Source organism: Nerophis ophidion, linkage group LG24 (assembly GCF_033978795.1).
Source record: "Nerophis ophidion isolate RoL-2023_Sa linkage group LG24, RoL_Noph_v1.0, whole genome shotgun sequence".
Lineage (NCBI taxonomy): Eukaryota > Metazoa > Chordata > Actinopteri > Syngnathiformes > Syngnathidae > Nerophis > Nerophis ophidion.
In genome coordinates, this window is record NC_084634.1 from 1,013,081 (window position 1) to 1,027,926 (window position 14,846).

General features: G+C 37.6%; 1 protein-coding gene across 1 annotated transcript in view; it reads left to right on the top strand.

Annotated features, from left to right (window-relative positions):
• Positions 1 to 14,846, top strand: part of LOC133542609 (uncharacterized) — a gene marked incomplete at its 5' end in the record, with an annotated part of 67,110 nt that overhangs the window by 8,275 nt on the left and 43,989 nt on the right. The window contains one exon of the mRNA XM_061886890.1: positions 1,838 to 1,963. Within this exon, the coding sequence (XP_061742874.1) occupies positions 1,838 to 1,963 (126 nt within the window). The remainder of the gene's footprint in view (positions 1 to 1,837; positions 1,964 to 14,846) is intronic.

Sequence of the window (14,846 nt, forward strand, 5' to 3'; positions counted from 1 at the left end):
TGTGTGTTTTTCATGATTGTGTCACATATGAACAATGAACACCTATTCCTATTTGTATGTCTTTCATCATTACGTCGGGATTGTGTCACATACAAACACTTATTTCTATTTGTCTTTCATGATTGTGTCACATATGAACACCTATCTCTATTTGTATGTCGTTCATGATTGTGTCACATATGAACACCTATCTCTATTTGTATGCCGTTCATGATTGTGTCACATATGAACAATTAACACTTATTTCTATTTGTATGTCTTCCATTATTACTTCCTTAATGTGTCACATATGAACACTATTTCTATTTGTGTGTCTTTCATGAATGTATCACGTATGAACTCCTATTTCTATTTGTATGTCTTACATGATTGTGTCACATATGAACACCTGTTTCTATTTGTATGTCTTTCATGAATGTATCACGTATGAACTCCTATTTCTATTTGTATGTCTTACATGATTGTGTCACATATGAACACCTGTTTCTATTTGTATGTCTTTCATGATTGTGTCACATATGAACACTTATTTCCAGTTGTATGGCTTTCATGATTGTGTCACATATGAACACTTATTTCCAGTTGTATGGCTTTCATGATTGTGTCACATATGAACACCTATCTCTGTTTGTATGTCTTACATGATTGTGTCACATATGAACACTTATTTCTATTTGAATGTTTTTCATGATTGTGTCACATATGAACACCTATTTCTATAAGTATGTCTTACATGCTTGTGTCACATATGAACACCTATTTTTATTTTTTATACCTCACATGATTATGCCACATATGAACACCTATTTATATTTTTGTGTCTCATGATTGTGTCACGTATGAACAATGAACACCTATTACTATTGTATGTCTTTCATTATTACTTCATGATTGTGTCACATATGAACACCTATTTCTATTTGTGTGTCTTTCATGATTGTGTCAAATATGAACACCTATTTCTATTTGTATGTCTTTCATGATTGTCTTATATGAACAACAAACACCTATTTCTATTTGTATGTCTTTAATCATTACTTCATTAATGTGTCACATACAAACACCTATTTCTATTTGTGTGTCTTTCATGATTGTGTCACATATGAACACCTGTTTCTATTTGTATGTCTTACATGATTGTGTCACATTGGAAACACCTATCTCTGTTTGTATGTCGTTCATGATTGTGTCATATATGAACAACAGACACCAATTTCTACTTGTATGTCTTTCATCAATACTTCCTTAATGTGTCACATATGAACACCTATTTCTATTTGTGTGTCTTTCATGATTGTGTCACATATGAACACCTATTTCTATTTGTATGTCTTTCATGATTGTGTCACATAAGAACACCTATTTCTATTTGTGTGTCTTTCATGATTGTGTCACATATGAACACCTATTTGTATTTGTATTGTCTTTCATCATTACTTCATTATTGTGTCGCATATGAACACCTATTTCTATTTGTATTTCTTTCATCATTACTTCATTATTGTGTCCCATATGAACACCTATTTCTATTTGTATGTCTTTCATCATTACTTCATTATTGTGTCCCATATGAACACCTATTTCTATTTGTATGTCTTTCATCATTACTTCATTATTGTGTCACATATGAACACCTATTTCTATTTGTATTTCTTTCATCATTACTTCATTATTGTGTCCCATATGAACACCTATTTCTATTTGTATGTCTTTCATCATTACTTCATTATTGTGTCCCATATGAACACCTATTTCTATTTGTATGTCTCTCATCATTCCTTCATGATTGTGTCATATATGAACATGTTAATCATCTGTACATTTCATTCTATCGCAGGTAGAAAGAAGGAGGAGTGTCATGCGCTGACAGACAGAGATGTGGGCGTGGCTTTGCAGCTGAGAGGCATCGGATTGGTGGAACATTGTCATCCTATGAATATTCATCTTTACACTTGGCCAGAGAGTTAGTGCACACATTTAGAGTTTACATTTATAAATTGAAGATTTAGATGTAGATTTAACATTTTAAGTTTAGATTTGGATTCAACACTTAGCTTTACATTTAACATTTATCGCTCACATTCAGATTCAAGAGATATATTTAACATCTAGGTTTAGATTTAACATTTAGATTTTTAAATTCAATAATTCAACATTTAGATAGAGAATCAAGATTTAGATTTAACATTTAGGTTTAGATTTAACGTTTATGCAAGGTTTAACATTTAGATTTAAGATTTAGATTCAACATTTAGGTATAGAATTAACATTTAGCACACATATTTAGATTCAAGATTTAGATTTACCTTTTAGTGCTCACATTTAGATTTAGGATTTATATTTACCCTTTATGTTTAGATTTAGGATTTGGATATAACATTAAGCACTCATATTTGGATTTAAGATATAGATTTAAAATTAACATTTATCTTTAGTTTTAACATTTAGATTTAACAGTTAGGTTTAGATTTAACATTTATCTTATGTTTTAAAATTTTGATTTAACATTTAGGTTTAGATTTAATATTTAGCACACATATCTAGATTCAAGATTTAGATTTAGCTTTTAGCGCTGACATTTAGATTTAAGATTTAGAATTACCATGTATGTTTAGATTTAAGATTTAGGATTTAGAGATAACATTTAGCACTCATATTTAGATTTAAGAAATAGATTCAAGATTTAGGTTTACTTTCAACATTTAAATTTAAGATATAGATTTTAAATTGTATATTTAGGTTTAGTTTCAACATTTAGATTTAACATTTGGATTTAGATTTACCAATTATGGCTTGGATTTATTATTTAGATTTAGATTTAACATTTAGGTTTTGATATAACATTCAGATATATATATTTAACATTTAAATACAACATTTAGTTAGTAGAAATGTAGATCATTATTGAGCCTGTGCCTGTTGTTTGCTTCTGTGTATTGCTACACCAAGTTAAGGTTTAACATTTAGATTGCTGTACCATGTTGGGGGTCATGCAGAAGTGCAGTTGTCTTAAGGTTTAACATTTAGATTTAACATTTAGATTGCTCCACCATGTTGGGCGTCATGCAGAAGTGCAGTTATCTTAAGGTTTAACATTTAGATTTAACATTTAGATTGCTGCACCATGTTGGAGGTCATGCAGAAGTGCAGTTATTTTAAGGTTTAACATTTAAAATTAACATTTAGATTGCTGCACCATGTTGGGCTCATGCAGAAGTGCAGTTGTCTTAAGGTTTAACATTTAGATTAAACATTTAGATTGCTGAACCATGTTGGGGGTCATGCAGAAGTGCAGTTGTCTTAAGGTTTAACATTTAGATTTAACATTTAGATTGCTCCACCATGTTGGGCGTCATGCAGAAGTGCAGTTATCTTAAGGTTTAACATTTAGATTTAACATTTAGATTGCTGCACCATGTTGGGCGTCATGCAGAAGTGCAGTTATTTTAAGGTTTAACATTTAGATTTAACATTTAGATTGCTGTACCATGTTGGGGGTCATGCAGAAGTGCAGTTGTCTTAAGCTTTAACATTTAGATTTAACATTTATATTGCTCCACCATGTTGGGCGTCATGCAGAAGTGCAGTTGTCTTAAGGTTTAACATTTAGATTTAACATTTAGATTGCTCCACCATGTTGGGCGTCATGCAGAAGTGCAGTTATCTTAAGGTTTAACATTTAGATTTAACATTTAGATTGCTGCACCATGTTGGAGGTCATGCAGAAGTGCAGTTATTTTAAGGTTTAACATTTAAAATTAACATTTAGATTGCTGCACCATGTTGGGCTCATGCAGAAGTGCAGTTGTCTTAAGGTTTAACATTTAGATTAAACATTTAGATTGCTGAACCATGTTGGGGGTCATGCAGAAGTGCAGTTGTCTTAAGGTTTAACATTTAGATTTAACATTTAGATTGCTCCACCATGTTGGGCGTCATGCAGAAGTGCAGTTATCTTAAGGTTTAACATTTAGATTTAACATTTAGATTGCTGCACCATGTTGGAGGTCATGCAGAAGTGCAGTTATTTTAAGGTTTAACATTTAAAATTAACATTTAGATTGCTGCACCATGTTGGGCTCATGCAGAAGTGCAGTTGTCTTAAGGTTTAACATTTAGATTAAACATTTAGATTGCTGAACCATGTTGGGGGTCATGCAGAAGTGCAGTTGTCTTAAGGTTTAACATTTAGATTTAACATTTAGATTGCTCCACCATGTTGGGCGTCATGCAGAAGTGCAGTTATCTTAAGGTTTAACATTTAGATTTAACATTTAGATTGCTGCACCATGTTGGGCGTCATGCAGAAGTGCAGTTATTTTAAGGTTTAACATTTAGATTTAACATTTAGATTGCTGCACCATGTTGGGGGTCATGCAGAAGTGCAGTTATTTTAAGGTTTAACATTTAAAATTAACATTTAGATTGCTGCACCATGTTGGGCTCATGCAGAAGTGCAGTTGTCTTAAGGTTAAACATTTAGATTTAACATTTAGATTGCTGCACCATGTTGGGGGTCATGCAGAAGTGCAGTTGTCTTAAGGTTTAACATTTAGATTTAACATTTAGATTGCTGCACCATGTTGGGCGTCATGCAGAAGTGCAGTTATTTTAAGGTTTAACATTTAGATTTAACATTTAGATTGCTGCACCATGTTGGGGGTCATGCAGAAGTGCAGTTATTTTAAGGTTTAACATTTAAAATTAACATTTAGATTGCTGCACCATGTTGGGCTCATGCAGAAGTGCAGTTGTCTTAAGGTTAAACATTTAGATTTAACATTTAGATTGCTGCACCATGTTGGGGCTCATGCAGAAGTGCAGTTGTCTTAAGGTTTAACATTTAGATTTAACATTTAGATCGCTGCACAATGTTGGGGGTCATGCAGAAGTGCAGTTATTTTAAGGTTTAACATTTAAAATTAACATTTAGATTGCTGCACAATGTTGAGGGTCAGTTGTTTATGTCAATATGTGTCTTTACTTATTTGGGGGAAGACAATATGTGTTGTGATGTGTTTATGTCCACCCCGTCAGCAAATTCAAGAAACAAATGTTTGAAAAATAATAATGATCTCAATCCACATTTCATTCAAAGGTAAATGTGAGGAAAATGAAGACGGCATATTAAATCTAAATCAAAAACCTTAATATAAACGTTGAATCTAAATGTGAGCTCTGAATGTTGAAATATGAATTTTAAATCTATGTTTTGAATTTATATGTGAGTGCTGAATGTTATATCTAAATTGTATATACATATGCATCTGTGTATGTATGTACATATATATGTATGTTTACATATATGTGTATGTATATATACACATATAAATGTATGCATAGATATATGTGTATATATATATATGTATGTATATGTGTATATAAATGTATGCATATACATATATCTATATATATATATATACATACATATATATGTTTAGTTGTGTGTAAACAAACAAGTTAATAATGAATAAAAAGAATATGAAACAGAAAGTTTTTGAACAGTCACTCCATTATTTTGCCTAGTAATGACTTTGACTTGATTGCATTTCCTGCCATTTCGTCATCATGACTTCAAAGTCGCCGCAGTCGGTCGTGCCTTCAAGGCGAGGTTGTTGTCATAAACCTTACAAGTTGCATTGAATGACTACGTCGCTGCTTGTGCTGCCATCTCCTGACAAACACATTCAATGACACCGGCGCACTAAAACAAACAAAACCAAACAAACCAAAAAAAAAACCCTCCTTTTTGGCCCCGAGCGTGTGTGACGTCACACAGGCAAAGACTACTTTCATGCTTCCAACTTCAAACAAACACACTTAAAGACTCAATATTGGGATTTGAACATCTTTCCCTCGTGCAATCTCCACCAAAACTAACAGTTCTTCTCGTCAATGTAAAGCATGACGTTCTGTTTAGGAGCACAAGACAGGGACAATCGGTAGTAAAATGTTGAAGGTTGGTTTTTTTTTTTTTTTTAATTTTTGTTGCTTTGCAGAAATCCTCTTTGAAGGACAATAAAAAGTGTCATGACGCAACAAAGCATAAAGACTTTAAAGAGAGCCCGACGCGCACCGGGCGGCGTCCTAAGCGCGTGTCTGCGGGACTCATGCCCGCACTCTGCTCCGTCGCCCGGCTGGTGAGTACCCACAACACCCGCAAATATCACCCGGCTGGTGACCATACCACCACCACCCGCAAATATCACCACACCAATACCACCACCACCCGCAAATATCACCACACCAATACCACCACCACCCGCAAATATCACCACACCAATACCACCACCACCCGCAAATATCACCACACCAATACCACCACCACCCGCAAATATCACCACACCAATACCACCACCACCCGCAAATATCACCACACCAATACCACCACCACCCGCAAATATCACCACACCAATACCACCAACACCCGCAAATATCACCACACCAATACCACCACCACCCGCAAATATCACCACACCAATACCACCACCACCCGCAAATATCACCACACCAATACCACCACCACCCGCAAATATCACCACACCAATACCACCACCACCCGCAAACATCACTACACCCATACCACCAACACCCGCAAATATCACCACACCAATACCACCACCACCCGCAAATATCACCACACCAATACCACCAACACCCGCAAATATCACCACACCAATACCACCACCACCCGCAAACATCACTACACCCATACCACCACCACCCGCAAATATCACCACACCAATACCACCACCACCCGCAAATATCACCACACCAATACCACCACCACCCGCAAATATCACCACACCAATACCACCACCACCCGCAAATATCACCACACCAATACCACCACCACCCGCAAATATCACCACACCAATACCACCAACACCCGCAAATATCACCACACCAATACCACCACCACCCGCAAATATCACCACACCAATACCACCACCACCCGCAAATATCACCACACCAATACCACCACCACCCGCAAATATCACTACACCCATACCACCACCACCCGCAAACATCACCACACCCATACCACCACCACCCGCAAATATCACCACACCAATACCACCACCACCCGCAAACATCACCACACCCATACCACCACCACCCAGCGGGTGAGTGGCCGCACATGGGTTTTGTTGTGCTTGGTGGAGTTAGTTTAGTCCAGGAGTCTGCAACCTTTTTGAAAGCAAGAGCTACTTCTTGGGTGCTGAATCATGCTAAGGGCTACCAGTTTGATACACACTTCAATAAATGGCCAGAAATAGCCAATGTGCTCAATTTACCTTTAATAAGTAAGTCTATATATATATATATATATATATACTTATAGTGGTATAGTTTGGTTGGTAGCGTGGCCGTGCCAGCAACTTGAGGGTTGCAGGTTCGATTCCCGCTTCCGCCATCCTAGTCACTGCCGTTGTGCCCTTGGGCAAGACACTCCCAGTGCCAGCCACACTGCTTTAAATGGAACTTAGATATTGGCTTTCACTATGTAAAAGTGCTTTGAGTCACTAGAGAAAAGCGCTATATAAATATAATTCACTAATATATATATATAATAATGGGTATTTCTGTCTGTCATTCCGTTGTACATTTTTTTCCTTTTACAGAAGGTTTTTTGTAGAGAATAAATGTTGAAAAAAACACTTAATTGAAGGCTTTAAAAGAGGAGAAAACGGGGAAAAAATGAAAATTAAATTTTGAAACATAGTTTATCTTTAATTTCGACTCTTTAAAATTCTAAATTCAACCCCCCCAAAAAAGAAGAGAAAAACTAGCTAATTCGAATCTGTTTGAAAGAATTTAAAACAGAATTTATGCAACATCATTAGTCATTTTTCCTCATTAAAATCAATTTTGGGAATTTTGATGACATGTTTTAAATGTGTTAAAATCCAATCTGCACTTTGTTAGATAGAATATATAACAAATTGGACCAAGCTATATTTCTAACAAAGACAAATCATTATTTCTTCTAGATTTTCCAGAACAAAAATTTTACAAAAAATTCAAAAGACGTTGAAATAGCCCTGCGATGAGGTGGCGACTTGTCCAGGGTGTACCCTGCCTTCCGCCCGATTGTAGCTGAGATAGGCGCCAGCGCCCCACGCGACCCCAAAAAAGGGAATAAGCGGTAGAAAATGGATGGATGGATGGACGTTGAAATAAGATTTTAATTTGATTTTACATATTTTCTAGATTTTTCAGAATAATTTTTTTGAATTTTAATCATAATAAGTTTGAAGAAATATTTCACAAATATTTTTCGTCGAAAAAACCGAAGCTACAATGAAGAATTAAAATAAATGTATTTTTTATTATTTTACAATAAAAAATACATTTACTTGAACATTGATTTAAATTGTCAGGAAAGACGAGGTAAAAAGGTACATGTGTTTTAAGTTGTATTTTGTCTCTAAAATTGTCTTTCTGAAAGTTTTAAGAAGCAAAGTAAAAAAAAATGAATTTATTTAAAGAAGCAAAGACCAAGTCTTTAAGATATTTTCTTGGATTTTCAAATTCTATTTGAGTTTTGTCTCTCTTAGAATTAAAAATGTCCAGCAAAGCGAGACCAGCTTGCTAGTAAATAAATAACATTTAAAAGATCGAGGCAGCTCACTGGTAAGTGCTGCTATTTGAGCTATTTTTAGAACAGGCCAGCGGGCGACTCATCTGGTCCTTACGGGCGACCTGGTGTTGGTGACCCCTGGTGTACAACATGTGTGGACATAAGTACTACTCAACATATCCAGCCATCCGTTTTACTACCGCTTGTCCTTTCCGGGGCCGCATGACACTGCATAGTCGCACTTAACTGGACTTTTGGGTGTTGGTGGTCAGTGTCTTAAGGGTCAGAAGAGAATTACGTTGCTCTTGTTCAAGTTACTCTTCATTACGCGACAGTGACGTCACCGCCAGGACAAGGTTTTGGGGACGGAACGTAACAAACTCTAATCAATCAATCAATCAATCAATAAGTGTAGTTTGAGGGTGGGCTGGCAGGAGGAATGGAGGACAAACTTTAATTCTGTTTTTAAAATTGGAGTCCTCTATTGACATTTCTTTTTATAGTCTTGTTTAATTTTTGTAGATTTAAAAAGTGCAACGTATGGTTAAAAAAATGGATTGAAGAACATTTTTTATAAAGTCTGAAGTACATGTTTTTCATTCAAGTTCCTGTTTAGCACTTTTACACATCTTCAAGACCTAGTTTGTTTCTAATAATAAACATACTGTATATATATATATATATATATATATATATATATATATATATCTATATGTGTATATATACATATATATGTTTACATATGTATATATGTATATGTTTGTGTATATGTATTGTATACATAGATTTATATACATATAGTATGTGTGTATGTATGTACATATGCATATATATATATTCATGTATGTTTGTACACAGATGCATATATATTATAAATTTACATATTACATATGTATATATGTATGTTTGTATAGGAATGTATATGTATGTTGTATATGTGCAATACATGTATATAATGTATATATGTTTACGTGTATATTTATATGTTATGTGTATATATATATATATATATACATGTATGTATATATATATATATATATATATATATATGCATCACATTTGTGTATATACAAACCCCGTTTCCATATGAGTTGGGAAATGGTGTTAGATGTAAATATAAACAGAATACAATGATTTGCAAATCCTTTTCAAGCCATATTCAGTTGAATATGCTACAAAGACAACATATTTCATGTTCAAACTATTATTTTTTGCAAATAACAATTAACTTAGAATTTCATGGCTGCAACACGTGACAAAGTAGTTGGGAAAGGGCATGTTCACCACTGTGTTACATCACCTTTTCTTTTAACAACACTCAATAAAGGTTTGGGAACTGAGGAAACTCATTGTTGAATCTTTGAAAGTGGAATTCTTTCCCATTCTTGTTTTATGTAGAGCTTCAGTCCTTCAACAGTCCGGGGTCTCCGCTGTGCTATTTTATGCTTCATAATGCACCACACATTTTCCATGGGAGACAGGTCTGGACTGCAGGTGGCCCAGAAAAGTACCCGCACTCTTTTACTAGGAAGCCACGCTGTTGTAACACGTGGCTTGGTATTGTTGTGCTGAAATAAGCAGGGGCGTCCATGATAACGTTGCTTGGATGACAACATATGTTGTTCCAAAAGCTGTATGTACCTTTCAGCATTAATGGTGCCTTCACAGATGTGTAAGTTACCCATGTCTTGTTCACTAATACACCCCCATACCATCACACATGTGTAAGTTACCCATGTCTTGGGCACTAATACACCCCCATACCATCACACATGTGTAAGTTACCCATGTCTTGGGCACTAATACACCCCCATACCATCACACATGTGTAAGTTACCCATGCCTTGGGCACTAATACACCCCCATACCATCACACATGTGTAAGTTACCCATGTCTTGTTCACTAATACACCCCCATACCATCACACATGTGTAAGTTACCCATGTCTTGTTCACTAATACACCCCCATACCATCACACATGTGTAAGTTACCCATGTCTTGGGCACTAATACACCCCCATACCATCACACATGTGTAAGTTACCCATGTCTTGTTCACTAATACACCCCCATACCATCACACATGTGTAAGTTACCCATGCCTTGGGCACTAATACACCCCCATACCATCACACATGTGTAAGTTACCCATGTCTTGTTCACTAATACACCCCCATACCATCACACATGTGTAAGTTACCCATGCCTTGTTCACTAATACACCCCCATACCATCACACATGTGTAAGTTACCCATGCCTTGGGCACTAATACACCCCCATACCATCACACATGTGTAAGTTACCCATGTCTTGTTCACTAATACACCCCCATACCATCACACATGTGTAAGTTACCCATGTCTTGTTCACTAATACACCCCCATACCATCACACATGTGTAAGTTACCCATGTCTTGGGCACTAATACACCCCCATACCATCACACATGTGTAAGTTACCCATGCCTTGGGCACTAATGCACCCCCATACCATCACACATGTGTAAGTTACCCATGTCTTGTTCACTAATACACCCCCATACCATCACACATGTGTAAGTTAGTCATGTCTTGTTCACTAATACACCCCCATACCATCACACATGTGTAAGTTACCCATGTCTTGTTCACTAATACACCCCCATACCATCACACATGTGTAAGTTACCCATGCCATGGGCACTAATACACCCCCATACCATCACACATGTGTAAGTTACCCATGTCTTGTTCACTAATACACCCCCATACCATCACACATGTGTAAGTTACCCATGTCTTGTTCACTAATACACCCCCATACCATCACACATGTGTAAGTTACCCATGTCTTGTTCACTAATACACCCCCATACCATCACACATGTGTAAGTTACCCATGCTTTGGGCACTAATACACCCCCATACCATCACACATGTGTAAGTTACCCATGTCTTGTTCACTAATACACCCCCATACCATCACACATGTGTAAGTTACCCATGTCTTGTTCACTAATACACCCCCATACCATCACACATGTGTAAGTTACCCATGCTTTGGGCACTAATACACCCCCATACCATCACACATGTGTAAGTTACCCATGTCTTGGGCACTAATACACCCCCATACCATCACACATGTGTAAGTTACCCATGTCTTGTTCACTAATACACCCCCATACCATCACACATGTGTAAGTTACCCATGTCTTGTTCACTAATACACCCCCATACCATCACACATGTGTAAGTTACCCATGTCTTGTTCACTAATACACCCCCATACCATCACACATGTGTAAGTTACCCATGTCTTGTTCACTAATACACCCCCATACCATCACACATGTGTAAGTTACCCATGTCTTGTTCACTAATACACCCCCATACCATCACACATGTGTAAGTTACCCATGTCTTGTTCACTAATACACCCCCATACCATCACACATGTGTAAGTTACCCATGTCTTGTTCACTAATACACCCCCATACCATCACACATGTGTAAGTTACCCATGTCTTGTTCACTAATACACCCCCATACCATCACACATGTGTAAGTTACCCATGTCTTGGGCACTAATACACCCCCATACCATCACACATGTGTAAGTTACCCATGTCTTGTTCACTAATACACCCCCATACCATCACACATGTGTAAGTTACCCATGTCTTGTTCACTAATACACCCCCATACCATCACACATGTGTAACTAACCCATGTCTTGTTCACTAATACACCCCCATACCATCACACATGTGTAAGTTACCCTTGTCTTGTTCACTAATACACCCCCATACCATCACACATGTGTAAGTTACCCATGCTTTGGGCACTAATACACCCCCATACCATCACACATGTGTAAGTTACCCATGTCTTGTTCACTAATACACCCCCATACCATCACACATGTGTAAGTTACCCATGCTTTGGGCACTAATACACCCCCATACCATCACACATGTGTAAGTTACCCATGTCTTGGGCACTAATACACCCCCATACCATCACACATGTGTAAGTTACCCATGTCTTGTTCACTAATACACCCCCATACCATCACACATGTGTAAGTTACCCATGTCTTGTTCACTAATACACCCCCATACCATCACACATGTGTAAGTTACCCATGTCTTGTTCACTAATACACCCCCATACCATCACACATGTGTAAGTTACCCATGTCTTGTTCACTAATACACCCCCATACCATCACACATGTGTAAGTTACCCATGTCTTGTTCACTAATACACCCCCATACCATCACACATGTGTAAGTTACCCATGTCTTGTTCACTAATACACCCCCATACCATCACACATGTGTAAGTTACCCATGTCTTGGGCACTAATACACCCCCATACCATCACACATGTGTAAGTTACCCATGTCTTGTTCACTAATACACCCCCATACCATCACACATGTGTAAGTTAGTCATGTCTTGTTCACTAATACACCCCCATACCATCACACATGTGTAAGTTACCCATGCCTTGTTCACTAATACACCCCCATACCATCACACATGTGTAAGTTACCCATGTCTTGTTCACTAATACACCCCCATACCATCACACATGTGTAAGTTACCCATGTCTTGGGCACTAATACACCCCCATACCATCACACATGTGTAAGTTACCCATGTCTTGGGCACTAATACACCCCCATACCATCACACATGTGTAAGTTACCCATGTCTTGTTCACTAATGCACCCCCATACCATCACACATGTGTAAGTTACCCATGTCTTGTTCACTAATACACCCCCATACCATCACACATGTGTAAGTTACCCATGTCTTGTTCACTAATACACCCCCATACCATCACACATGTGTAACTAACCCATGTCTTGTTCACTAATACACCCCCATACCATCACACATGTGTAAGTTACCCATGTCTTGTTCACTAATACACCCCCATACCATCACACATGTGTAAGTTACCCATGTCTTGTTCACTAATACACCCCCATACCATCACACATGTGTAAGTTACCCATGCCTTGTTCACTAATACACCCCCATACCATCACACATGTGTAAGTTAGTCATGCCTTGTTCACTAATACACCCCCATACCATCACACATGTGTAAGTTACCCATGTCTTGTTCACTAATACACCCCCATACCATCACACATGTGTAAGTTACCCATGTCTTGTTCACTAATACACCCCCATACCATCACACATGTGTAAGTTACCCATGTCTTGTTCACTAATACACCCCCATACCATCACACATGTGTAAGTTACCCATGTCTTGTTCACTAATACACCCCCATACCATCACACATGTGTAAGTTACCCATGTCTTGTTCACTAATACACCCCCATACCATCACACATGTGTAAGTTACCCATGTCTTGTTCACTAATACACCCCCATACCATCACACATGTGTAAGTTACCCATGTCTTGGGCACTAATACACCCCCATACCATCACACATGTGTAAGTTACCCATGTCTTGTTCACTAATACACCCCCATACCATCACACATGTGTAAGTTACCCATGCCTTGGGCACTAATACACCCCCATACCATCACACATGTGTAAGTTACCCATGTCTTGTTCACTAATACACCCCCATACCATCACACATGTGTAAGTTACCCATGTCTTGTTCACTAATACACCCCCATACCATCACACATGTGTAAGTTACCCATGTCTTGTTCACTAATACACCCCCATACCATCACACATGTGTAAGTTACCCATGTCTTGGGCACTAATACACCCCCATACCATCACACATGTGTAAGTTACCCATGCCTTGGGCACTAATGCACCCCCATACCATCACACATGTGTAAGTTACCCATGTCTTGTTCACTAATACACCCCCATACCATCACACATGTGTAAGTTAGTCATGTCTTGTTCACTAATACACCCCCATACCATCACACATGTGTAAGTTACCCATGTCTTGTTCACTAATACACCCCCATACCATCACACATGTGTAAGTTACCCATGCCATGGGCACTAATACACCCCCATACCATCACACATGTGTAAGTTACCCATGTCTTGTTCACTAATACACCCCCATACCATCACACATGTGTAAGTTACCCATGTCTTGTTCACTAATACACCCCCATACCATCACACATGTGTAACTAACCCATGTCTTGTTCACTAATACACCCCCATACCATCACACATGTGTAAGTTACCCATGTCTTGTTCACTAATACACCCCCATACCATCACACATGTGTAAGTTACCCATG